This window comes from Cervus elaphus, chromosome 5, assembly GCF_910594005.1.
Source record: "Cervus elaphus chromosome 5, mCerEla1.1, whole genome shotgun sequence".
In the NCBI taxonomy this organism is placed as follows: Eukaryota; Metazoa; Chordata; class Mammalia; order Artiodactyla; family Cervidae; genus Cervus; species Cervus elaphus.
In genome coordinates this window covers 83107339-83133190 of record NC_057819.1, presented here as the reverse complement: position 1 = coordinate 83133190, position 25852 = coordinate 83107339, and the positions used below count along the sequence as shown (strand labels likewise).

The 25852-nt window shown below is 40.2% G+C and overlaps 1 protein-coding gene across 4 annotated transcripts in view; it reads right to left on the bottom strand.

The window, feature by feature from the left end:
• Positions 1-451: 451 nt before the first annotated feature.
• PRR11 (proline rich 11) overlaps positions 452-25852 on the bottom strand; it is a 29098-nt gene continuing 3697 nt past the window's right edge. For 2 of the 4 annotated variants that reach the window (XM_043902823.1, XM_043902824.1), the window contains exons 2-11: positions 20048-20130; positions 17589-17721; positions 11757-11907; positions 11216-11338; positions 7663-7917; positions 6296-6394; positions 5823-5935; positions 4747-4806; positions 4561-4657; positions 452-566 (exon numbers count right to left, since the gene is read on the bottom strand). In XM_043902823.1, coding sequence (XP_043758758.1) covers positions 504-566; positions 4561-4657; positions 4747-4806; positions 5823-5935; positions 6296-6394; positions 7663-7917; positions 11216-11338; positions 11757-11907; positions 17589-17716 — 1089 coding nt within the window. In that variant the 5' untranslated portion in view covers positions 17717-17721; positions 20048-20130 and the 3' untranslated portion in view covers positions 452-503. The remainder of the gene's footprint in view (positions 567-4560; positions 4658-4746; positions 4807-5822; positions 5936-6295; positions 6395-7662; positions 7918-11215; positions 11339-11756; positions 11908-17588; positions 17722-20047; positions 20131-25852) is intronic. The other 2 variants (XM_043902826.1, XM_043902825.1) reach the window with 1 other exon arrangement.

Sequence of the window (25852 nt, the reverse complement as noted above, 5' to 3'; positions counted from 1 at the left end):
TTTGGATGGGAGATGATTTTACTTAATTGCTTATAGGGAACAGAAATAAAATCTAGAGGGTCTTTCTGGGTTAAGTAGCACTTAATGAATGCATGAACTTTATAGGATGAAATACTTTGCTTTCCAATTGCCTGAGAATACCCAAGATGAATGGGTACCAGGTTATTTTATTAATGCCATAACTGTACATACAGAGCACAAATTAGAGTTATCTAGTTAAATTTGAATAACCTTTCCAACCTAAACTGAGGAATTCCAGGATAAATATCACTTTGGGGATTGCATTTTCCCATCTATCCTGTGAGCAATCATTTAAACTAGAAAGTATTTGAATACCCACTTTACATTACAGTATGCATGGGCTCCATACATATTTTAATTCTTCAAATGAATTATATATTAATATAATCATTTATACATACTACACTTAAAAAGGATTGGGGTCGTTTTATATGTACATTTTATGGATCATTGCTGGGGGTCAGGCAGAGGTGGCATCAGTTTTATTCATCAAAGTTGCTTGTAGAAACTGGCAGAGTTTGAGTTGGGCTTCTAGGGTGAGCCAGCTATGAAAAAAACAAGAAGTCCCAATTATAATATGAATTATGTTCTTGTGGTCAGCATAGCTCTCCTTCCTCACTATCAGAACCCAGATTTTATGCAAGGCAGCAATGCGGCCAGATTCTAAAAATCACTTTTTCCAACTTCCCTGATATAATCAAAGTTCCTGGATATCACCTGTTTAAAGAGATGAAGGGCAGTTTAGCTAGGACACCCTTTTGATCATTGCCGTTCTTATCTTGCTTACAATGTAGACAAGAGGCTTCAGGAAGTATAGATGTTCTGCACCGTAGGGATAAAAAGCCACGTATTACGGCTGGAAGAGAGGTGACGACATGGGAAACCACTATACCCCGTATCTACTGCCTATTTCCCAAGGCAATATGCAGAAAAGAAAAATAAGCCTCTATTTGCTTAAGCCACTTTGGTCAGATTTCTCTTGCCTACAGTCAAACGCAAAACCTAACTAATAGGAGTTGGGAAAGTTATTCCATGTCTAAAACAAGTTTTTACTAAATACCCCGTATCTTTGGCCACCTGATGCAAAGAGCCGACTCACTGAAGAAGACCCTGATGCTAGGAAAGACTGAGGGCGGGAGAAGGGGGCAACAGAGGATGAACTGGTTGGATGGCATCACTGACTCAATGGACCTGAGTTTCAGCAAACTCCGGGAGACAGTGAAGGGCAGAGAAGACTGGTGTACTGCATTCAAGGGGTTGCAAAGAGTCGGAGACAGCTTAGCAACTGAACAACAACCACCATCGTCTACTAAGTGGGTTTTGGAGAGCACAGCATATGGCAAAGGTCTCATCTGTGATAATTTTAAACTATTTATTTGTGGCTGAGCTGAGTCTTTGTTGCTTTGCGCAGGTTTTCTCGAGGTGTGGCCAGCAGGGGCTACTCTTCATTGCGTGTGCAGGCTTCTCACTGTGGTGGCTTGTCATGGAGCACTAGCTCTAGAGCTTCGGCTCAGTAGTTCCTCGACATGTGGAATCTTCCCGGAACAGGGATTGAACCGAGTTGTTCCCTGCATTGGCAGGCGGATTCCTATCCACTGCACCACCAGGAAAGACCCTCATCTGTGACGTTTGAGGCTGTTGTGCAGTACATGGGTTTGTTGCTCATGACATTTTTACTTGCTTCCACATTAATCAATCCACTGTAGTAGTTACAGGGTGGAGCAGGGACAAAAAAGACCTAGAGCTGAACACAGTAGGGAAGGGCGGAGTTCCCTGTGGTTAGGATTTCATGCTTCCACTTCCATGGCCTGAGTTCAATCCCTGGTCAGGGAACTGTCCCACAAGCAGCACAGCCAAAATAAGAAAAAGGAAAGGGCTTAGCTGTTAAAGAAGGCCTCTGCCCTTCACAATTTATGGTATCACCAAGGAATGTGATCTGGGAGTGGACTCCTATTGAAGGCTCCAAAGAATTTGGAAAGGGGCATCAGGCCACATCTGCAAAGAAGGCCACAGAGTGCCCAGCAGGACAAGTTGATTGGCAAGAGGGAAACCAAGTTATCCTGCAGAAGGAACTGATCCCTTTTTTGAAAAACAATAATTGATTTACAATGTTATGTTAGTTTCAGGTATAAAACTTCAGATTCTTTCCATTAGAGGTTGCTATAAGATACTGAATATCGTTCCCTGTGCTATACAGTAGGTCCTTGTTGGTTATCTATTTTATATTATATAGTAGTGTATGTCTGTTAATCCCAACCTCCTAATTTATCCCTCACCCCCCTACTTCTTTTGTAACTGTAAGTTTGTTTTCTACGTCCATTAAGTCGGCTTCAGTTTTCTAAATAAGTTTATTTGTATTATGTTTTTGGTTCCATATGTGATATATAATATTGATCTTTCTCTGCCTAACTTCACTTAGTATGATAATCTCTAGGTCCATTTATGTTGTTGCAAATGGCATTATTTTATTATTTCTTATGGCTGAATAACATTCCATTTCATATATTCATATGAATTCATATATATTCATGTATGTACACACACACACACACATATATATATGACATCTTTATCCATTCATCTGTTGATGGAAATTTAGGTCACTTCTATGTCTTGGCTATCATAAATAGTATTGCAATGAACACTGGTGTATGACTCTTCTTGATACAGTTTTCCTCCTTTCTGGATATGTGCTGGATCATATAGTAATCCTATTTTTAGTTTTTTGAGGAACCTCCATACTGTTTTCCACAGTGGCTACACCAATTCATGTTCCCACCAACAGTGTAGGAGGGTTTCCTTTTCCCTACACACTCTCCAGCATTTATTATTTGTAGATTTTTGATGATGGCCTTTCTGACCAGTGTGAGGTGATATTTTATTAGGGTTTTAATTTGCATTTCTCAATAGTTAGTGATGTGCAGTATCTACTCATGTGCCCGCAAGCCATCTGTATATCTTCTTTGGAGAAATGTCTGTTTAGGTCTTTTGCCAATTTTTTTACTGAGTGTTTGTTTGATATTGAGTTGTATGAACTATGGTATATTTTGGATATTAAGTCCTTGTCAGTCACATTATTCACAAATATTCCCTTCCATTCAGTAGGTTGTTTTTGTTTTGTTTATGGCTTCCTTTGCTGTCTAAAAGCTTTTAAGTTTGATTAGGTCCCATTTGCTTATTTTTGCTTTTATTTCTTTCACGACAGGCAAAAACTTCTCAACAAGGGAACGAACGAAGGGAGGACAGAGTTGGGGTGGGAAGTGTGTCTGCAGCAGAATTTGTGGTGAGTCTGTTGGGCCAGAGGGAGACGGAAATATAAGCTTCACAGCCAAGAGGCCAGCAGCCCTGAGCCCCAGCACTCTAGCAGTAAGCGGCTGCTTCTCACAGATCTGATGATAAAGGGGATCAGGGAGATGAGATAAATAGAGTTTGGAAGAAATCACACAAGGGCCAACTGATGCACTGGATTTTGGTGTGTGGGTCATACAGGCAGGTGACAAAGAAAGCTGCCAAGACCCTTTCCTACCAGCCCTGCATTATCTGACTCTTATCTCCGTCTTCATCCCTGTCTCTGTTACAGCCTCGCTGGCCACTTTCCAGTTCCCCGGATAGACCCTGATCCCTCCCACCATGAGACCTTTGCGTATCTTATTCTTTTCTCCTGGGACTCTCCTCTGTGACATTCATGGTGGGCTCACAATACAGGTACCCTCTCCAGTTAATGCCTACTCATCCTTCAAGTCTCACCTCATGACTTCCTAAGGGAATCTTTCCGAGATCATCCAGGTTGGATCGACTTTCTCCAAGGGTTCTCACTGAACCTTGTTACTTTCCTTCACAGAATTTACTTCAGTGCAAAATTACACAAATTGTGATTATTGATTACTGTCTACTTTCGCCACTAGACTGAAAGCTCCAAGATAGTAGATCTGTGTCTGTTTCTGCTTACCACTATCTCCCACGTATTCCAGCACAGTGTCTGGCATATAGGAACTGCTTAATAAATAGTTATGAATGAAATTAATAAAACCAGACATTCATTGCTAAAGTAGAGATGGTAATCTTAGCTATTTCATAGCATTTCATGAACCGCAAACATGAAGTTCTTTATAAAGCATCAGTTCAGTTCAGTTCAGTCCCTCAGTCGTGTCTGACTCTTTGCGATCCCATGGACTGCAGCAACACCAGGCCTCCCTGTCCATCACCAACTCCTGGAGTTTACTCAAACTCATGTCCACTGAGTCAGTGATGCCATCCAACCATCTCATCCTCTGTCATCCCCTTCTCCCGCCTTTGATCTTTCCCAGCATCAGGGTCTTTTCAATGAGTCAGGTCTTCGCATCAGGTGGCCAAAATATTGGAGTTTCAGCTTCAACATCAGTCCTTCCAATGAATATTCAACACTGATTTCCTTTAGGATGGACTAGTATAATGAACTATTTTCAAATTACTACTATTATTAAGAGAGATGCTTTAGATTATGATTCTAAATTAAAGAGTTTGAAGAAAAGGAACCAAATGCTTTTCATAAAGGCTTACCTGAAATTTTCTCTTCAAGGCCCTGGTCATTACTGGGGTCAGCCCAGTTCCTGTTTCCAGATTTTCTTTATTAGTAAGTGGGGTTCCACCTGGGCTCCTGCAAAGGTAATGAAAATATTGGGAGCTGTGTTTTATGCCAACTCCTCAAATGAATTTAGAGAGCATAAAGATAGGAGAATGGATTACCTTTCCACATCGACTTTTCTAAGTAGTTTCCGTAGATCTAACTGACTTTTACCAGGAGTACTGATTAAATAAAAATACAAAAGTTAGAGCTCACCAGATTGTATAATTTTTCTCAAAGTAAAGCAATCATTTTAAAATAGGCAACATCCTAGAGAGTGGTTTGCAACATTAAAAAATAGCAGGAGATGCTGATAGGAGCATAAAGTGATATAATGATTCTAATAAGAATCTAATAATTGAATAACTAATACTTTCATTTTATTATTATTTTTAAATAAGTTACTTTTTTTGACTTTGTAATTACACTTGTACGAATTCATCTTAGGGCAAAACTCAATTATGCACACAGATGACGGACAAGGATGATTATTGAAGAGTTATAGAAATAAAAAAATCATAAAACAACCTAAAAGTCTCAAAACAGGATTTTATCTATGAAGTTCACATATTAAAAAACTGCAGCTATTTAAGAAGTCAACATGATACTTTAAGCTAGTTTTTAATGAGATAGGGGAAAGTTTATGACACAGTAATGGGAAAAGCTGTATTTGTATATATTGGGTTGGCCAAAAAGTTCATCCACATTTTTCTGTGGATGAACAAATTTTTTGGCCAACTCAACACAATATAAATTACACATGGGTACATACATGTGTATGCATGTATATACACATTCCATGCAATATGTATTTAATATACATATTTCATACACATATACCTATAATATGTATATTACATATACATATTTCATTGATTCTAAGACATTCTAATTTTAATATATTTCTGAAACTGTGCTGATTTGAAAATTCCTGATGATGTTTTATATTTTGCAATAAATAGTACCATGAACTGGAAATAATAGTGTATATGCCCAGAAAAAGACTAGAATTATAAACAACAGTATGTTAAGGCTGGCTGTCTCCAATGATTCGATTATTTGATATTTTTGTTTTCTTTCAACATCACTGTATATTTCAATTTTCCTAAGTGATCATATATAATTTTTAGAGTTAGAAATAAGCAAAATATTACTATTTTAAAGTAGCAGTAGAGTGTAATATTGTGCAGTTCCTTACATTAAGACATTTGTGACTCGAGTTGACAACACTTTGGACTTTGGTTTCAGGGTAACGCGCTGCAGGTCAGAGACAGTAACCAGTGGGTTCTGTACCTTTGGTGATGGTACAAGCTTTAATCACAAAATGAGACATTATTAAAAACAGATTTAAAAATATCACTCAAAATGTAAACATACCAAAGCAACAAATATTTGCATGCTGAGTATGTGTAAAATATATCTATTCAATTTTTATTCCAAAGCTTCAAAGTATACCTCTACCTTTTCAAGCTAATGGTTGGTGGATAAAACTGCCGAATTAAATAATTGGGGGATTTATATATTTTGTTGAGGAGATCAAAAATTACTCAAATAAAATATCAAATACTTCCCTCAGAACAGCTTTTATATCTAAGACTTATGCTTATTTTCCATTAAGAGACAAGCAGGTTCAAAAACGAAAGACCACATATGTGGTCAATGATTTCTTACCATCCTCCTTTCATCCAAACTCTGTGTCTTCTTTAATTTCACAGTCAGTAGATCTTTAACTGTTATCTGCATGGGTCCATTTTTTTTTAATGGTCCAGCCTTAAGATACAAGGAAAAATTAGAATTCAAATTGAAACCAGGACATCTAGTCAAATGCAAATCCAAATCTAGTTTTTAAAGCCTCAGAGTTAAAAATTAACTTTTATTTCCCCTAGGAGGCAATCAAATTCTTTCCATGCAACCAAGAACTAATTCTGTTTCCAGTATCTATGGATGCTAAGGCTGCTGAAAAATATTCATGAAAATGTAAGGCTTTGAAACTAAGTAAGAGCTGGGCTAGTTTTCTACAACTACGCATCTTCCTTAGGAATCATTGTAATAAGAGAGAAGTAGAAGGAGTTCCTCTAATCAATGTGAAGTTTTGCCTAAACTACCTAAGAAAATGACACGCTTGTTAGAAAGCAAGAACATATACTCGAAGAGGTATATTTTAGGGCAACTGTAACAACAGACTCTGCATTTAATTCAGTCATTTTAACCAAATGTATCCACAGTAAAAAGTAATCAGCTTTTTAGATAGGGCTGTGTAGAGGTTAGTGGTTCCCCTTGGCAGGTAAGTAGCTTTAACGGAGACTGGTTCTCCAATCCAATGGCATCACACTTGAGGATTTACCAATTCTTTTTCTTCTTTTTTTGGTAAAATTTTTTTTATTGTGATAAAAGTCACATACTAAATAATATAAAACATACTATCTTAGCCATATTTAACTGTACAGTTCAGTGGCTCCAAGTATATTCATATTGTGCAACACTCACCATCATCTATCTCCCGAATTTTTCACCTTCCTAAACTGAAACTCTGTCTCCATCAAGCACTAAGTCCCCATCCCCCACCACCAAAAAACAAAAAGGCTAAGTCCCCATTCCCCCTCCCCACCTCACCCTTCCTGCTTTCTGACCCTATGAATTTGACTATTCTAGGTACCTCCTACAAGTGGAATCAAAGAGTATTTTTCTGCGCCTACTGTTATTCTGACTTCACTCACTAAGGAGTCTTTAATTTGGTTTCCCAGAGAGATTTTCCTATTGGTAAAAAGGTATACCAAGAAGCCAACAGGAATCTCTCACCCTGCTGGGTTTCATTCATTTATCCTCCAAAAGAAAAAAATCACTTTCATTTCTAAATCCAACTTCTGTGATCTCCCAGGGGACCATGTCTTTAAAAACAATAACTGCCATAAGCAGGAGATGGAATTAGAACAAAAGGTAGTCCTTCCTGTCAGAGCCCTTTGCCCAGCCTTAAAAAAGACACCTGGCTTGACTCCTTCCTTACCCACTGACACACCTTTACTAGACTGTTTTTTTACCTGAAGTGCTTTCGTGACAGCAGATTTTCTGAGCAGCAATGGTGCTGTCGGTGGTGGGGGCGGAGGCAGAGGGGGAGGCGGGGGAGGAGGGGGAGGAAGGGGAGGAGGAAGACTTGCGGGCTGAGCTGGGGAGGGAGGACGAAGAGCTGCGGAGTCTGCAGGGCTGGCTGGAGCACAGGCGGGAACGTCTGGAAGCTTACCACCCATGTGACACGCTTGCCCATAGCTGGGACGGGAGGAATTTTCTGAGATGGCCTGGAAGAAAAAAACTACATTTGGCAACTGAAGAACAGATTTATTTGGTTCTTCTTTATTTATTTGAGCAGTCATCAAAAATATAGCTGCCACGTGTTGAATGTCTTCTCTGTACACCACATGCGCTACAATATTTTCTCATTTGTCACAAGCTCATTCACTCATTCATCTATTTGTTCTGTCTGTGCTATATGCCAGGCACTTGGCTACAGCGTGAGTCCTGTCTGTCTCCCCATCCAGCTGACAGTCTGCTGAGGAAGACAGACCTCAAAGATACACAAAACACATTCAAAACAAGCCAAGCAATACTTTAATAAGAGCCAAGGCTTCCCTGGTGGCTCAGTGGTAAAGAATCTGCCTGCCAATGCAGGAGACACAGGTTTGATCCCTGATCCGGGAAGACCCCACATACCCTGGAGCGATTAAGCTTCTGTGCCACAACGATTGAGCCCGTGCTTTAAAGTCTGGGAGACGCAACTACTGAGCCTGTGAACCCCAGAGCTTGTGTTTGCAAGGAGAGAAGCTATCGCAATGAGAACTGTATGCACCACACCTAGAAAGTAGCCCCTGCTCACTGCAACTAGAGAAAAAGTCCTCGTAGCAATGAAGATCCAGCACAGTCATAAATAAATAATTATTTAAAAAGAGAAAAATAAGAGCCATGAAGTGTAAAGTAAGCATGAATAGCTATTTAGCCATTATCTCAAGGATGAATTTAGGCTTATCAGGTGAAGAAAGGATATAAAGATTGAGGGAAGAGAGTTCCTGGGAGAGGGAAAAATACTTAATGCAGCCAAGAATACAGCCTATTCAAGGAACTGATAGGAAAAAAAAGTCAAAGGTTGCAACATGACTCTTATGGGCTGCATTGTCTTCCCCCAACCACAAGTCATATATTGACGCCTGAACACCTAGTACCTCAGTATGTGACTGTATTTGAAGACAGGGCCTTCAAAGAAATGATTAAATTAAAAGGAGCCTTTAGGGGGACTTCCCTGGTGGACCAGTGGCTCAGGCTCCGCACTCCCAATGCAGGCGGCCCGGGTTCAATCCCTGGTCAGGGAACTAGATCCCATATGCCGTAACTAAGACCCAGGACAGCTAAATAAATAAATATTAAAAAAATAATAATAAGGGGGCCATTAGGGTGGGATCTACCCCAGTGTGACTTGTGTCCTTACATAAAGACAAAACTTGAACACATAAGAGAGACACTAGGGATGCATGGGCACAGAGAAAAGATCATCTAAAGACACAGAAGACAAGCAGAGGAGAGAGGCATTAGAAGAAGCCAACCCTACCAACACCTTGAGCCTAGACTTCTAGCCTCCACAACTGTGAGAAAACAAATTTGTTGCATAAGCCACTCAGTCTGTGCTACTTTGTCATGGCAGCCCTAGCAAATGAATACAATGACCCTTGGAAGTAAGAGGGCATAATAGTTCCTAGAGGCTGCTATAACAAAGTATCACAAAGTTGGTAGTTTACAACAGAGAAAAGTCATTCTCTCCCACTCCTGGAGGTTGGAAGCCGGAAATCAAGGCGTGCATTCCCTCTTAAGGCTCTAGAGAAGACTCTGTTTCTGGTCTCTTCCAGCTTCCGGGATGTATCGGTATGTCTTGGTTTGCGGCCCTATGACCCACGTCTGCCCCTTAGTGGTCCCACTGCTTCTCTTCCCTCTATGTATTCTACTGTGTGTGTCTTTTATAAGGACATTCATCATTGGATTGAGGGTCCAACCAGGTAATGAAGTATGATTCCCTCATCTCAAAACCCTTCAGTTGATTATCTACAAAGACCCTGGTAGATAAGATAATATCTACAGGCTTCCAGGGATTAGGACTTGGGCCAACTTTTTGGAGGGCCATCACTCAGCCCACTACAGATGGTATCTTCCCCATTTTATCGATGCAGAAACTGAGGTCCAGGTTGTAGGGTGATTTGCCTTTTCTCTTTAGGTTAGATCACCTTGAGGTACAAATTCTGGGTTATATAGTCCCAGAAGTGTCTCTCCAAATCAATGAGCACAGTGTTTATTCTTTACGTTTTAGACACTGAGAATAGGGGGTCTTGCTTAGGGGAGTTTGGAGAAAGTGGATATCTATAGTTTTTTTCCTGCCTATCTCAGTCAAGAAGTTAGAAACCACACTGAATATTTAAAAGAGGAGACAGGAACATCCCTGGCAGCCCAATGTTTAAGACTTTTGCCTTCCAATGCAGGGGATATGAGTTCGATCCCTGGTCAGGGAATTAAGGTCCCACATGCCTCAGGGTGCAGTCAAAAATTAAAAAAAAAAAAAAAAAATTTTTTTTGAAGAGGGAACATGTAACATGGGGAGTTGGTTATACCACTATACTATGGAAGGGCTGAGAAGTACAGAAGGGACAGTGAGACAGCCATGTCATTAGCGACAGCAAAAGCCATGAACACTCTGAGGCTGGAAGGTCAAAGGAACGGGCAGTGTAACCAGACCTCCGGAGCTAGGTTAACTCAGAGAATCTAGAAGCATGGTGGACTTGACCTAGTGGGAGTGGGACTGAGGCAGGCAATGGCAATCATTGTTGGAGAACTGCCCAACACAGAGAACAAAGGGGAAAAATACCCCATCTTCTTTGCCTGTCTTCCTTGGGTCAGGAAGATCCCCTGGAGAAGAAATGGCTACCCAGTCCAGTATTCTTGCCTGGGGAATTTCATGGAGAGACGAGCCTGGTGGGCTACAGCCCATAGGGTCACAAAGAATTGGACACGACTGAGTCACACACACACACACACACACACAAACATATACACACATGTATATGTGGCACTAGTGGTAAAGAACCTGTCTGCCAATGGAGGAGATGTAAGAGATGTGAGTTCGATCTCTGGGTTGGGAAGATCCCCTGGAGGAAGACATGGTGACCCATCCTATTCCAATATTCTTGCCTGGAGAATCCCATGGACAGGGGAGCCTGGTGGGCGATAGTCCAGGGGCTACAAAGAGTTGGACATGACTGAGCAACTAACACTTTCACTTTTCTCGTTCCTTCTAGCCTCTCATCAGTGTTTCCCATGAGTGCACACCGGGAGCCAGGTGACATGGAGCTTAGGCAATGGCACCTGCAGGGGTCAGCCCCTCTGTGATGCAGAGCAGAGCCTCTGCAGCTTAAGGAAGAAATCTGACAGCAAAGATGCCCAGAACTAGCACGAGCCTGTAACCACTCCTTCTTCTAATGAAAGCACGCTGGGGTTCCAATGCAGGACTAGCCCTTCCCTCCTTACCTAATTCTGGCTTTGTTTTCATTTGATAATACTAACCTTCAGTGCTTCTTGGAGCTTGCATACTTCATCTTCCAAAATGCAAAACCGTTGTTTTAGACTACGAAGTTCTTGGTGGCAGAGACGGGATGGAAAGACGGTGTTTTTTAATGCTTCTAAACTCTGAAATTCACAAATAAAGAAGTCTGACTCCACTGAGCAATGTGATAAGGACAATATGATAAAGAAAATGCTATGATTTATGAAGTGAAGGCAACAACAAGGACCTACTGCATAGCACAGGAAACTATATTCAATATGTTTTAATAATCGATAATGGAAAATAATATGAAAAAGAATATATATGTGTGTGTGTAACTGAATCACTTTGCTGTACACCTAAAACTAATACAACATTGTAAATCAACTATATTTCAATATAAAAATTTTATTTAAAAAAGTGAAGACAGACATAACCACCTAACTTCATATTATGTGAGCTAAGCTTGAGTGTCTACTGACCTGAGCATACACACGTAAACACACATACTAAGTGTGTAGAAAAACCATAATTCTGAAAAAATGTATGTCAAATCCATACCTGGATCATGCAGCTCTGGCACCAGCTACATATAGACCATACTCTATTTGTCCAAAGCTTTATTGCATTTTTAAAACTGGGAAATCTGAAGTTCCAGGAGAGTCTTAGCCAGCTTCTGCTAATGGGTATATCTGTTGAAGGAATAACCGCTCTGTAGGAAAGACAAAATCAAACAAAGCGAAAACTCCTGAGTTGGAATTAACAGGCTCTAATTAAATAATTCTAAGTTTAGCACCTAAGAGCGGAGAAGGCAATGGCACCCCACTCCAGTACTCTTGCCTGGAAAATCCAATGGACAGAGGAGCCTGGTGGGCTGTAGTCCATGGGGTCACTAAGAGTTGGACACAACTGAGCGACTTCACTTTCACTTTCATGAGCTGGAGAAGGAAATAGCAACCCACTCCAGCGTTCTTGCCTGGAGAATCCCAGGGATGGGGGAGCCTGGTGGGCTGCCGTCTATGGGGTCGCACAGAGTCGGACACAACTGAAGTCACTTAGCAGCAGCAGCAGCAGCACCTAAAAGTTGATGCTTTTGAATTGCAGTGTTCAAGAAGAAGACTCTTGAGAGTCCCTTGCAAGGAGATCCAACCAGTCCATCCTAAAGGAAATCAGTCCTGAATATTCATTAGAAGGACTGATGCTGAAGCTGAAACTCCAATACTTTGGCCACCTGATGCAAAGAACCGACTCACTGGAAAAGACCTGGATGCTGGGAAAGATTGAGGGCGGGAGGAGAAGGGGACGAGAGAGGATGAGATGGTGAGATGGTATCACCGACTTGATGTACATGAGTTTGAGCAAGCTCCGGGAGTTGGTGATGGACAGGGAAGCCTGGCGTGCAGCAGTCCATGGGGTCACAAAGAGTTGGACACGACTGAACGACTGCATTGCACTGAATTGAATAAAATAGCAAGCTAGTTTTATAGTATGACTGAGAGGCAGATACTACCAAAAGCCAAATTCTTCATTTACTTCTAGAATTCCCAGTTTGACTTGTATAACAAATATTTATTGAGTAAATAAATAATAATAAATCAAATAACACACTAAATAAATATGTGTCAGAGATTCAGTAATGAACAAAATAGATAAAAATCCTGCCTTCATAGGATTTACAAAGAGGGCTAAATGAAAAATATATGTAAGCTACTTGATGTTATGTGGCAGCCTGGATGGGAGGGGATTGTGAGGGAGAATGGATACATGTGTATGTATGGCTGTGTCCCTTCACTGTTCACCCAAAGCAGTCAGAACATTGCTAATTCACTATATCCGAATACAAAACATAAAGTTTAAAAGAAAATAAATCTATGTGGATTGTTAGGTAGTGAACACCCATAACTGAGTATTGTTTTTGCTTTGGCTCCATCCCTTCATTCTTTCTGGAGCTATTTCTCCACTGATCTCCAGTAGCATATTGGGCACCTACTGACCTGAGGAGTTCATCTTTCAGTGTCCTATCTTTTTGCCTTTTCATACTGTTTATTGGGTTCTCAAGGCAAGAATACTGAAATGGTTTGCCACTCCTTTCCCCAGAACAATATTGCATAGGAACCAGGAATGTTAGATCCATGAATCAAGGTAAATTAGAAGTGGTCAAACAGGAGATGACAAGAGTGAACATCGACATTTTGGGAATCAGGAAAATAAAATGGACTGGAATGGGTGAATTTAACTCAGATGACCATTATATCTACTTCGGTGGGCAAGATTCCCTTAGAAGAAATGGAGTAGCCCTCATAGTCAACAAAAGAGTCTGAAATGCAGTACTTGGGTGCAATCTTAAAAATGACAGAATGATCTGTTTGTTTTCAAGGCAAACCATTCACTATCATAGTAATCCAAGTCTATGCCCTAACCAGTAACGCTGAAGAAGCTGAAGTTGAATGGTTCTATGAAGATCTGCAAGACATTCTAGAACAAACAGATGCAAAAGATGTCCTCTTCATTACAGGGGACTGGAATGCAAAAGTATGCAGTCAAGAGAAACCTGGAGTAACAGGCAAATCTGGCCTTGGAGTACAAAATGAAATGGGGCAAAGGCTAACAGAGTTTTGCCAAGAGAATGCATTGGTCATAATAAACACCCTCTTCCAACAACACAAGAGAAAACTCTACACATGGACATCACCTGATGGTCAATACCAAAATCAGGTTGATTATATTCTTTGCAGCCAAAGATGGAGAAGCTCTATACAGTCAGCAAAAACAAGACCAGGAGCTGACTGTGGTCAGATTATTGCCAAATTCAGACTTAAATTGAAGAAAGTAGGAAAAACCACGACACCTTTCAGGTATAACCTAAATTATATCCCTTATGATTATACAGTAGAACTGACAAATAGATTCAAGGGATTAGATCCAATAGACAGAGTACCTGAAGAACTATAGAAGGAGGTTTGTGACATTGTACTGGAGACAGCGATCAAGTCCATACCCAAGAAAAAGAAATGCAAAAAGGCTAAATGGTTGTCTGAGGAGGCCTTAAAATAGCTGAGAAAAGAAGAGAAGCGAAAGGCAAAGGAGAAAAAGAAAGATATATCTATTTGAATGCAGAGTTTCAAAGAATAGCAAGGAGAGATAAGAAAGCCTTCCTCAGTGATCAATGCAAAGAAATAGAGGAAAACAATAAAATGGGAAAGACTAGAGATCTCTTCAAGAAAATTAGAGATACCAAGGGAACATTTCATGCAAAGATGGGTTCGATAAAGGACAGAAATGGTATGGACCTAACAGAAGCTGAAGATATTAGAAGAGGAAACAAGAATATAGAGAAAAACTGTACAAAAAAGATCTTCATGACCCAGATAACCATGATGGTGTGATCATTCACCTAGAGCCAGACATCCTGGAATGTGAAGTCAAGTGGGCCTTAGGAGGCATCACTATGGACAAAGGTAGTGGAGGCAATGGAATTCCAGCTGAGCAATTTCACATCCTAAAAGATGATGCTGTGAAAGTGCTGCACTCAATATGCCAGCAAATTTGGAAAACTCAGCAGTGGCCACAGGACTGGAAAAGGTCAGTTTTCATTCCAATCCCAAAGAAAGGCAATGCCAAAGAATGCTCAAATTACCGCACAGTTGCACTCATCTCACATGCTAGCAAAGTAATGCTCAAAATTCTCCAAGCCAGGCTTCAACAGTACGTGAACCATGAACTTCGAGATATTCAAGCTGGATTTAGAAAAGACAGAGGAACAAGAGATCAAATTGCTAATAGCCATTGGATCATCAAAAAAGCATCAAAAAACCAAGAGAGCTCCAGGAAAATATCTACTACTGCTTTATTGACTATGCCAAAACCTTTGACTGTGTGGATCACAACAAACTGTGCAAAACTCTTCAAGAGATGGAAATACCAGACCACGTTACCTGCCTCCTGAGAAATCTGTATGCAGATCAGGAAGCAACAGTTAGAACTGGACATGGAACAACAGGCTGGTTCCAAATCGGGAAAGGAGTATGTCAAGGCTGTATATTGTCACCCTGCTTATTTAACGTATATGCAGAGTACATCATGCAAAACGCTGGGCTAGATGAAGCACAAGCTGGAATCAAGATTGCCGGGTAAAATATAAATAACCTCAGATACGCAGATGACACCACCCTTATGGCTGAAAGCAAAAAAGAACTAAAAAGCCTCTCGATGAAAGTGAAACAGGAGAGTGAAAAAGTTGGCTTAAAACTCAACATTCAGAAAACTAAGATCATGCCATCTGGTCCCATCACTTCAGGCAAATAGATGGGGAAACAATGGAAACAGTGACATACTTTATTTTTGGGGACTCCAAAATCACTGCAAATGGTGACTGCAGCCGTGAAATTAAAAGACGCTTGCTCTTTGGAAGAAAAGTTACGACCAACCTAGATAGCATGCCAAAAAGCAGAGACATTACTTTGCCAGCAAAGGTCTATGTAGTCAAAACTATGGCTTTATCAGTAGTCATGTATGGATGTGAGAGTTGGAGTGTAAAGAAAGCTGAGTTGCAAAGAATTGATGCTTCTGAACTGTGGTGTTGGAGAAGACTCTTGGGAGTCCCTTGGACTGCAAGGAGATCCAACCAGTCCATCCTAAAGGAAATCAGTCCTGAATACTCATTGGAAGGACTGATGCTGAAGCTGAAGCTAAAGCTCCTATACTTTGGCCACCTGATGCGAAGAACTGACTCATTGGAAAAGACCCTGATGCTGGGAAGGGCTGCAGGCAGGAGGGGAATGGGGTGACAGAGGATGAGATGGTTGGATGGCATCACTGACTCAATGTACATGAGTTTGAGCAAGCTCTGGGAGTTGGTGATGGACGGGGAGGCCTGGCGTGGGGCAGTTCAGGGGGTCACAAAGAGTCAGACATGAGTGAGCAACTGAACTGAATTCAGGTAGTGAACAGATGCTAAGGAGAAAAAGATAAAGCAAGACAGCAGGAATGTGAAATGTTGCCTGGAGGTGAACATTTCAATAGGGTAATGACAGAATGTCTCACTGAGAAGGTGGCTTTTGAGAGCAAACCTCAACGGAATAAACTAGCAAAGCAAATATTGGGGAAAAGAACATTCCAGACAAGGGTAACAGTAAGTGCATAGGCCCTGGGGTGGGTGCCTGTCTGAGGTGTTTGAGGAGTAGCAAGGAGGATGGATGACTAGGGTAGAAAGGAGGGAAGAGGACTAATGGATAATGTGAAGCAGACCATAAAGGCCTTGTGGATCATACAAAGAACTTTCATTGTAGAAGACCAATATGACATGATTTTAGTAGGCTCAGTTTGAATGCTGTGTTGAAATACACTGCAGAGGGGGTAAGGGCAGAATAGGAAGGCCAGTTGGGGGACTTGCAACATTCAGGAGAAAGAGGAGTCAAGGATGGTATCATGGTTACTGATTTTTTGAGTCTGTTTGTTTCAAAATTTTTTCTGTAAAGAGACCTTTAAAAACAAAATGTGTAAAGTTTGTTATAGTGAAAACTACCACCCTAGAGTTCTTAGACCTCAGAGTCTCTTTCAATAACACATTTAAGCCCTGAGTCCCAGAGAATAAATGACCAAACTTTACCAAAATGAAGGTTTAAGTTCCAGCTGTATATCCCTCTTTCGTCACTTAGTTACCAGATTTATACAATTGAGGAGGAAAGTAGAAAATAGTTACTGTGCAGAGCCAGCTCATTAGAAAAGACCCTGATGCTGGGAAAGATTGAGGGCAGGAGAAGGGGATGACAGAGGATGAGATGGTTGGATGGCATCACCTACCTACTCAGTGGACATCAGCTTGAGCAAACTCCGGAAGATAGTGAAGGACTTAGGAACTGAACAACAACAAAACCTTAAACACAATTACCTGAGATTTTTCACTTCGTTTGAACTTTAAAAAAAAAAAAAATTAATTAATTTTAATTTTTTTGGCTGCACCAGGTCTTAGTTCCAGCACATAGGATCTTCGCTCTTCATCTCGGTTTGTGGGTTCTTTAGTTGCGGCCTGTGAACTCTTAGTTGCCACATGTGGGATCTAGTTCCCAGAACAGGAATTGAACCTGGGCCCCTGGAGTCCTAGCCACTGGGCCACTGGGGTAGTCCCTTGTTTGAACTCTTAAACTATGGTTGCCACGTGAAAATCAGGATGCTCAGCTAAAATTTAATTTCAGATAAAGGATGAATAAGTACTAAAAAATATTTTTTTTTAGTGTATTTCAAATGTTGCATGGACAACACACAAAAAATCATTCATTGGTTATCTGAAATTCAAATTAAGTGGCGTTCTGTATTTTTCATTGATACGTCTGGTGACTTGTTCCCAAACTGATCAGATTTTTAACATTTTCTCTGTTCCACATTATGCCTTACCTTTCTGGTGAGGGTGGTGGAGGAGGAGGTGTAACTAGGTTAGACCGAAAGTGAGAGGCTTCTTTTCTTTTGAATAATCTTTTCGCTTTGGCTTTTAGCTTTCTTCTTCGCTGCTTGAATTTGGGCATGGTTTCTGTAGAGAAAATGTTTACATTTTTTTATTGAAGAATACTACACAGAAAAAAATACAATTTTTGACTGTACAGGTCAATGCGTTATCACAGAATGAACACATCCTTGTAACCACCATCTTGGTTAGCAAACAGGTCACCGCCAGCAACCCAGAAGTCCGCCTGAAGCAGGAGATACAGGGACCCTGAGCTGAGCAGCTGGATTCTGCCCCCTGTAGACAGATATTACTTTTCTTTTCTTTTTGGCTGCACTGGGTGTTTGTTGTGGCACACGGGGGCTTCTCTAGTTGCAACAAGCAGGCTTAGTTGCCCTGCAGCATGTGAGATCTAAGTTCCCCAACCAGGGACTGAACCTGTGCGCCTTGCATTAGAAGACAGATTCTCAACTACTGGATCACCAGGGAAGTCCTGACAGATGTTTCAAAATAAAGATAATGGCAGGAGCAAGGATGAGTTGAGTCCTGTTTAGATAAAAGATAAAGAGACCACATATTTCTCATTCTTGAGGTCAAGGAGGCGCCTAAGCTATGCATGTGCAGAAAAGATCCTCAGGGGAATGGGAGCCAGACCATATTATGTTCTGTAATGCAGTAAAGCACTCAGTCCAAATGTGTAACTTCTCAGAGGCTCTTGCACCGGAATCCATTTTGGCTAAATGATGCACACACATACGAGGGAGGGCCCTGGTGTTGTTGTTCAGTCGCTAAGCTGATTCCAACTCTGCGACCCCATGGACTACAGCATGCCGGGGGATCCCTGTCCTTCACTATCTCCTGCAGTTTACTCAAACTCATGTCCATTGAGTCAGTCATCCATCCAACCATCTCATCCTCTGTCTCCCCCTTCTCCTCCTGTCCTCAATCTTTCCCAGCATCAGGGTCTTTTCCAATGAAGGGAGGGCCCTGAGCCAGACTAAATAGCGACTCAAAGTCAAAGCAAGATGATTGGCCAGAGGACATCAGGAAGAACTAACCCTGGATAAGTAATTTAATCCACCTGGAAAGTGCGCAGCTTTCTCTCTCTCTGAGCCTGCCTGTGCTTTCTCTGCATGTATCTGCTCTCCTAATAAGCACGTTACTTGTCTCACTGCTTTTCACCTCTTTGCTGAAATCTTTCTTCAAAGCAGACAAGTGCCAGGGTGAACACTGCGACCCAGGTTCAGTCCTTGGTCAGGGAACTGAGGTCCCACTTCAGGTCATCATAGACTGTGGCAATCCCACAGCCACCTGAGACCACCCTGAACTGGGGGAAAAGTTAAACTCAGATTTAAACTATCTCTAAAAATACCTTGGCTTTGGCATTATGTTACTCTAATTTTGTTCTGGTTTTGTTTTGCTATTCTTTGTTCAGTCAAGTAAATTTCTCTTTCTTCATAATGAAATCAAGCAGGACCTTGCAGGGTCTTCCCAATGCAAAAGGCCTTTTTTGTCTCCTTTGTCTTATTTGTAGAAAAAAGGCTTCAGTCTCCCAGATGTCCCTCAAGTTCCAAAGAGCAGACTCAAACAGCTACTAATTAGAGAAGTGAGGGAATGCAGAATCAAAGGAAAAGCAGTCAAGCAAAAATAGTAATAAGAGCTAAGACAATAGTTGAGAGATAAAACAGTCACAAAACTAATTCTTCCTCATGGGATATATATAACAACCGATACATATCTTTGTGTTGTCTTGCAGAGACTAAGGACACCCCTGCACCCCACCAACCCAGGTGAAAGATGGTGACTATATGCTGACCACAAGCACTTAGACCCCAGACTGGTTAGGACCATAAATGTTAATGATTAAGATTCCCTAAACATCACCTTGTTACCTTTACCACCAAGCAAACAGAAGAAAGTCCACCAGCTGAGCAGGCACCCTATGACCCTCTGCCCTAATGCTGCCTTTACAAATCTTTGCCTGTGTTTCCCTGGAGGTTCAGTAGTTAAAGACTTTGCATTGCAGGGTGTGCAGTTTTGTACCCTGGTCAGGGAATTCCCACATGCCGTGTGCAGTAAGACCCCCCCCCAAAAAAAAAAAAAAAAATTCCCCGCCTGAAAGCCAGTGAGGAGTTCAGATCTTTTGAGCATTAGCTGCCCTTTCTCCTTGTTTGGTATTCTGCAACGAACACTGTTAGTTTCCTTCACCACAATGCAGGGTCAGTTGATGAGCTGCGCTCTGAGTTGGGTAAGCGGATCTGAATTTGGGTTTGGTAACAATAACAGAGAAGATGAGACGGCAATAGTTGGGTAGTGTCAGTTTTTAAAAGGAAGTAGATTTCTTTGCTGGTAACATTTACTGAGCATCCATTGAACTTGGCGGAGTTGGTAGTGAAAGAAAAACAAAACTAACCTTTTTATTGGATGCCCATGTACTTTTAGGCACTTCACATACACTTTTTCAGTGAATCTTCATTGTTGTGCAAGGTATTTTCCCTGAGTAAGAGAATTTTCGTTACCATTTAGATCAGCATAAATCGAGGCTTAGAAAGATGAAATGATTTATCCAATGGAATGCACTAAAGCATTAAGTTCAAATCTGTAAGTCTCCAAAGACCATGTTCGTCCTAATACACTGTGATGCAGTAGAATAGGTGATATACAAGATAATAACAACTACCCCAAATCTAAGATATGGGTGTTTCAAAACATTTATTTTAAAACACTTTTAAATACTCACTATATTGATATCGGTGAGTGTTATCCCTGGTGGCTCAGTGGTAAAGAATCTGCCTGCCATGCAGGAGACACAGATTCGATCCCTGAGTCAGAAGATCCCCTGGAGGAGGGCATGGCACCCCACTCCAGTATTCTTGCCTGGAGAATCCCATGGACAGAGGAGCCTGGCAGGCTGCAGTCCATAGGGTCATAGAGTTAGATACAACTTAGGTGACTTCTCAGCACAGCATATTGATATCGAGGGGTGAAAGAGGGGTGGGAGATGAACTGAGAGATCGGGATTGACATATATACATTACTATGCGTAAAACCGATAACTAGTGAGAACTTGAGTTACTCTAAAGGAACTCTACTCAAGGCTCTGTGGTCACCTAAACGGGAAGGAAATCCAAAAAGAGGGGATCTATGTATGGATAGCTGATTCACTTTGCTGTAGCAGACAGTAAGACAACATTGTAAAACAACTGTGCTGCAAAGTAATTAAATTAAAAAAATAAACATTAACTAGTATATTCAGATTTTAATTCAAATCCTTTTCTGAAGAAAATTAAGTCAGAACTGGCTTGATGTGAAGAAGGGCTTCGCTGGTTTTAGTTGTTGCTACCTGAGGAACAAAGATGTCCTTATTCAAGCAGCAGAACTAAAAATGGTCTCGAGGGCTGGGCCTCCTTCTCTTCAAACTTACATTTGAATAGGAACAATTGGTCTTTAAAATACACATTCATTCCACATTTGTTCACCCTGTAACCCTCCAATACTTGGTATGCAGCGCTAGGCTTGCTAAACTCTCAGATTCCAAGGACTGAAGAACCTCCCCCAGCCCCACTGTGGGTATTCAAGACTAAGAAAGGCTTTAGTTTCAAGAACGTTGGACTTACGGAGGCTACCCTTCATGGCAATGGGTGACAGAGTGTGTATCAACAACCATTATAGGAATAAAGATACTTGACAGCATCTTATTTAACTAATTGCCAGGCCTCAGACTAACAATATTTTTCTTAATTGTTCTTAAAGGCGTGGGAGACATACCTCAAGATAGCTGATTCCACATTTATTATATCACTTTTCCTTTCCACTGAAGTAATGAAGGAAGGCTAAACAGGGATTATTAAACACAAGGGATGTCTAAAAGATTGATTAAAAAAAAAACGTAAAGCAAAAATACTCTGGATGAAGATACTTAGGAAAGCCTCAGGAAACAACAAAAAACTTATGGTTGCTAGAAAAGAAGTTAAACCTCATCAAATTCATGGCCAAGACTATTTTATGAAGAAACCTCTATCCGAGGCAGAGTTCACTGACTGGGATTCCTCTGAATCTGAGATTTCCATAGTAACCGCCCCGTGCTATTTTTCAGCCCTCCTTCAAGCCCTCCCTCCTCTATTCCTGTTCCCTTTCTCGCCTTGAAGTCTTTTGTTAGGGATCAAACTGACAAAGAGAACTGGCCTCCTGCTTCCCCTTTTCCTATATTCACCAATCCCTCAGTTATGAAAACAGACTTTAAAAGGAGCTGGACATTCTGGTTAGACTCGGTGGATTGACTCTCTACCTCAACCTGTGCTCCAATGATGTGCTGGGATTGGTACTCACTGTTGCATTTTTAGGAAGCCTGTGGGCCAGTTGTTAAATCTACCATATCAATTATATAAACTTATAATTATGTAATTTAGATTTTAAAAGGTATTTTATAAGTATATAAAACTCAGCATTTCATAAAGGTTTTACTAATATGTATGCTCTTAAAGTTTTTTTAACTTATTTTATCTATATAGTGAAAATGCTTTAGATATATTACTGCTCATTTCCTCCCAATGCCACATTCAAGGACTTCACATTGGAAACTTAGAAACTGGCCATGATAGGAGAATTTATACCATGGCTATTATAAAACACTACAAATTTGGGAATCCCCTGGCATCCCAGTGGTTAGGATTCCACATTTCCACTGTAGGGAGCATGGCTTTAATACCTGGTAGGGGAACTAAGATCCCTCAAGCTTCAGGGTCAAAAACAAACAAACAAACACAAACCCCTACAAATTATAGCTTGATTTAATATTTTGTTCACTGTTAAGAAAGTGATGAGGACTTCCCTGGCAGTCCAGTGGTTAAGACTCTGTGCTTCCAATGCAGGGGGTATGGGTTTGACGCCTGGTCAGGGAACGAAGAAGGAAACATGCTGTGCAACATGGCCAATAAATAAATAAATAAACGAGTAAAAAAGGTGATAAAAAATGTCAATAGGGCAGATTAAACTTAAGAGTATATCTTGTCTGTAGTCATTACATTTTGAACAGCAGAAAAATTGAGGAGTATTACTCCAGTATTTGAAAATGATTATTTATCAGAAATTGCTTACTGAAATGAAGTTCCAACATAAATCTTTGTGTTTCACATTTGTCTTACTTCACAGAGTAAATGAAAATATTAACCAAGATTCATATCAGGACTAAGCTTGTTTATAGACTGCAACCATAGGTTGGTTACAAATGAAGTCCATAAAAAAATCAATTAAAAAAATCATTAATAGCACTTTGTGAGACTCAATTGGCTATACAAAATTTATAAGAAAAGGTATTATAGTATTATATATTTTATCATTGTTTATGATAAAATAATTGTTTATCATTGTTTACATCAGTATATATCAGCAAATTTATAATAAAATTGTGCATATATATTTATAAATAATTATTAGCACATTACTGTTCCACTCCCTTCTGAAACATCATGAAAAAGACAGTAAAGGAATAAAAAAGGCATAAACTCACAGGACAAAGAATAGGAACAGATACTCTAATAGAGGATATGTGTGAATTAAATCGTGGAAAATGGAACAGTGGTAACTGACTTGGCGGAACAGAGGAAAGCTGAGATTTGACTGGACGGTAGAGAAGTCAACAGGAAACAAGACAAATTCCAGAACTCGGAGAAGTTTCAGACTTGAAAGCACCAAGTCCCTCTGAAGTTTTGGGGTAGGGCTTAATTGATGAATGAAAAGTCTTCATAACAACTAAATAGGCCTTTGACCTCTTCCCTCCAGTCCATGCAGCCAGGCAGTGTCCTGGTTTTCACTTCACGGATAGGTCTATTCTCTGGAGAAGGTAGAGTTGCTGAATTTGGGTCACCAGGCATAGCAGAGTAATGTCTATGTCACTATTCAGAATATGTGGGATGGTCCTGTTCCCTTCCTCAGCTCAACTCCCCAAATACAAGCCACCCAAGTTTAATTCCTGGCCTCAAAACCCCACACTTCTCCTTCTTCCTGGAGGAGACTAGATTCTTTTCCAGGGAAACTGGCTTTAGCTTGACAATATCCACCTCCGCTACTTTGAGCTGCCAACCAACTATTTTTTTGGTGTCTTCCTTTGACATATAACAGCCAGGGATCATCAATCATTTTAGGAAGAGTCTTAAATATGAAGAACAGAGACCAAAATAAACAGAGGGAAATGGAAAGAATGTAGAAAGTAGAAGAAAACTTAAAAAAAAAAACAAAAAACACAAAACTTCAGAAAAGGATATGGACAAGGATGGGGGAAAGGAGGGAGAGGGTGAGATGAATGGAGAGTAGCATGGAAGCATATATACTAACATATGTAAGATACACAGCCGAAGGAGATTTGTTGTATGACTCAAGGGACTCAAACCGGGGCTCCGTAACAACCTAGGGGAAGGGACACATGTACGCCGATGGCTAATTCATGTTGATACACGACAGATATCTAACCAGTACTGTAAAGCAATCATCAATCAATTAAAAATAAATTTTAAAAAGGATCAAGGCCAAAAAAAAAAAAAAAATCGAGATCTTGCATTCTTGAAAAAGGATAAGAAGAAGCTTTTAAAATTGAAAATAGTAGAAATTTAAAAAATGTAACAGAACAGTTTGAAGATTAAAGTGTTAGATGAGAACAGAAAAAAATGGAGACGATTTTATCCAATAAACAATACAAAAATATTCCCCAGAACTGAAGGACTTGAATTTCCAGATTGAAATTATACTGAAATTATTCAGCATAATTTGAATAAAGATGCACATTGAGGTACGCCATCATTTAGAACACCAAAAGTAAAGAGGATATTCTAAAAGCTTCTAGAGAAAACACAGCCTGGATACAGAGGACTGAGAATAGAATGACATCAGAATTGAACAGCCACCCTGCAATTCTGATGGAGAATGTTTACAATCCCATACCTGGCCAAAATTTCAGTCAAGTGTGAGAACAGAAGTGAGATAATAAGGGGAATTTCCAGGATAATGGTGACCATAAGTCCTTGGAAGACAGTTTTGCAGTGGGCCCAGGGCAGGGGTCAGCGAACCTTTCCTGTGAAGGGCTAGATAATAAATGTTTTAGGCTTTACAAGCCATCTGGTCTCTGCTACAACCACTCAACTCTGCATCAAAACAGCCATAGACAATGACTGTGGTTTTCATCCAATAAATGTTATTTATGACTATTGAAATTTGAATTTCATAGAGTTTTCATAAGTCACAAAGTATTATTCTTCTTTTGATTTTTTTCCCACCTACTGCAAATTGCAAAAACCATTCTTAGCTCATGAGACCTATAAAAATAGTAGTTGACTGACCCTTTACTTAGCCAGTGAAATAAGCAAGTGTAACAGAGGGCTTCAGCAGGAAAAAAAAAAGGAAATAGATAAATTACCTAGTGCAAATTTGAATATTCTGAGTGGAGTTTATTATTTTTCTGTAAAGTTCGGTCCAGGTTACTGAGAAGTGCTTAAAAAAATAAACATGTAAACAATGTCTAGGAAAAAGTTGTATAAGAAAATAAATGAAATCATAGTTAACATGTAATGAGCAGCTGTTACACAATATTTTATAGTATCAACATTGAGTATTTATTTAATTAAAAATTATGACACAGGACACCATAAAACTCTTAGAGGAACACATAGGCAGAACACTCTTGACACAAATGACAGCCAAAAATTATGACACAGGTGTATTGTGAAGACAGAAGAAAGTAGAAATTAGTAGTTCTCTAAATTTATACAGAGTTTAACCTTGGGAGAAAAAAAGAAATAGTAGAATATTATAAATATATTACTTAGAAACATGGAGGTAAACACCATAAAATAATCAGAAAAGTGGATAATGTTGCCTTTGGGCAAATGGGAACCAAGATTATAGACAGAGGACTCAGAGGACTACCATTTCTTGTTTGTGTGTTTATTTCTAATAAGCCTTGAAGTAGTATTGGCCAGTTCACCTTTGGCATATACTATTAGCTGGAAAAATACCACCTTTCTGAAAGTGGGTCATCTCTTTCTAGCCATTTCCTGGTGGTTGTTCCAGTGCCTATGCATTCAGATTTCTAAAGAATTCTACATATTCCAATGTATATCATTTGGGAAATTATTTTTTAATGAAAAAAATCTAGGAATGAAACAATATTTTCTCTTATCTCTTCTGTATGTGTGTGTCCTGGGCCCTGGGTCATTATTACTATCTA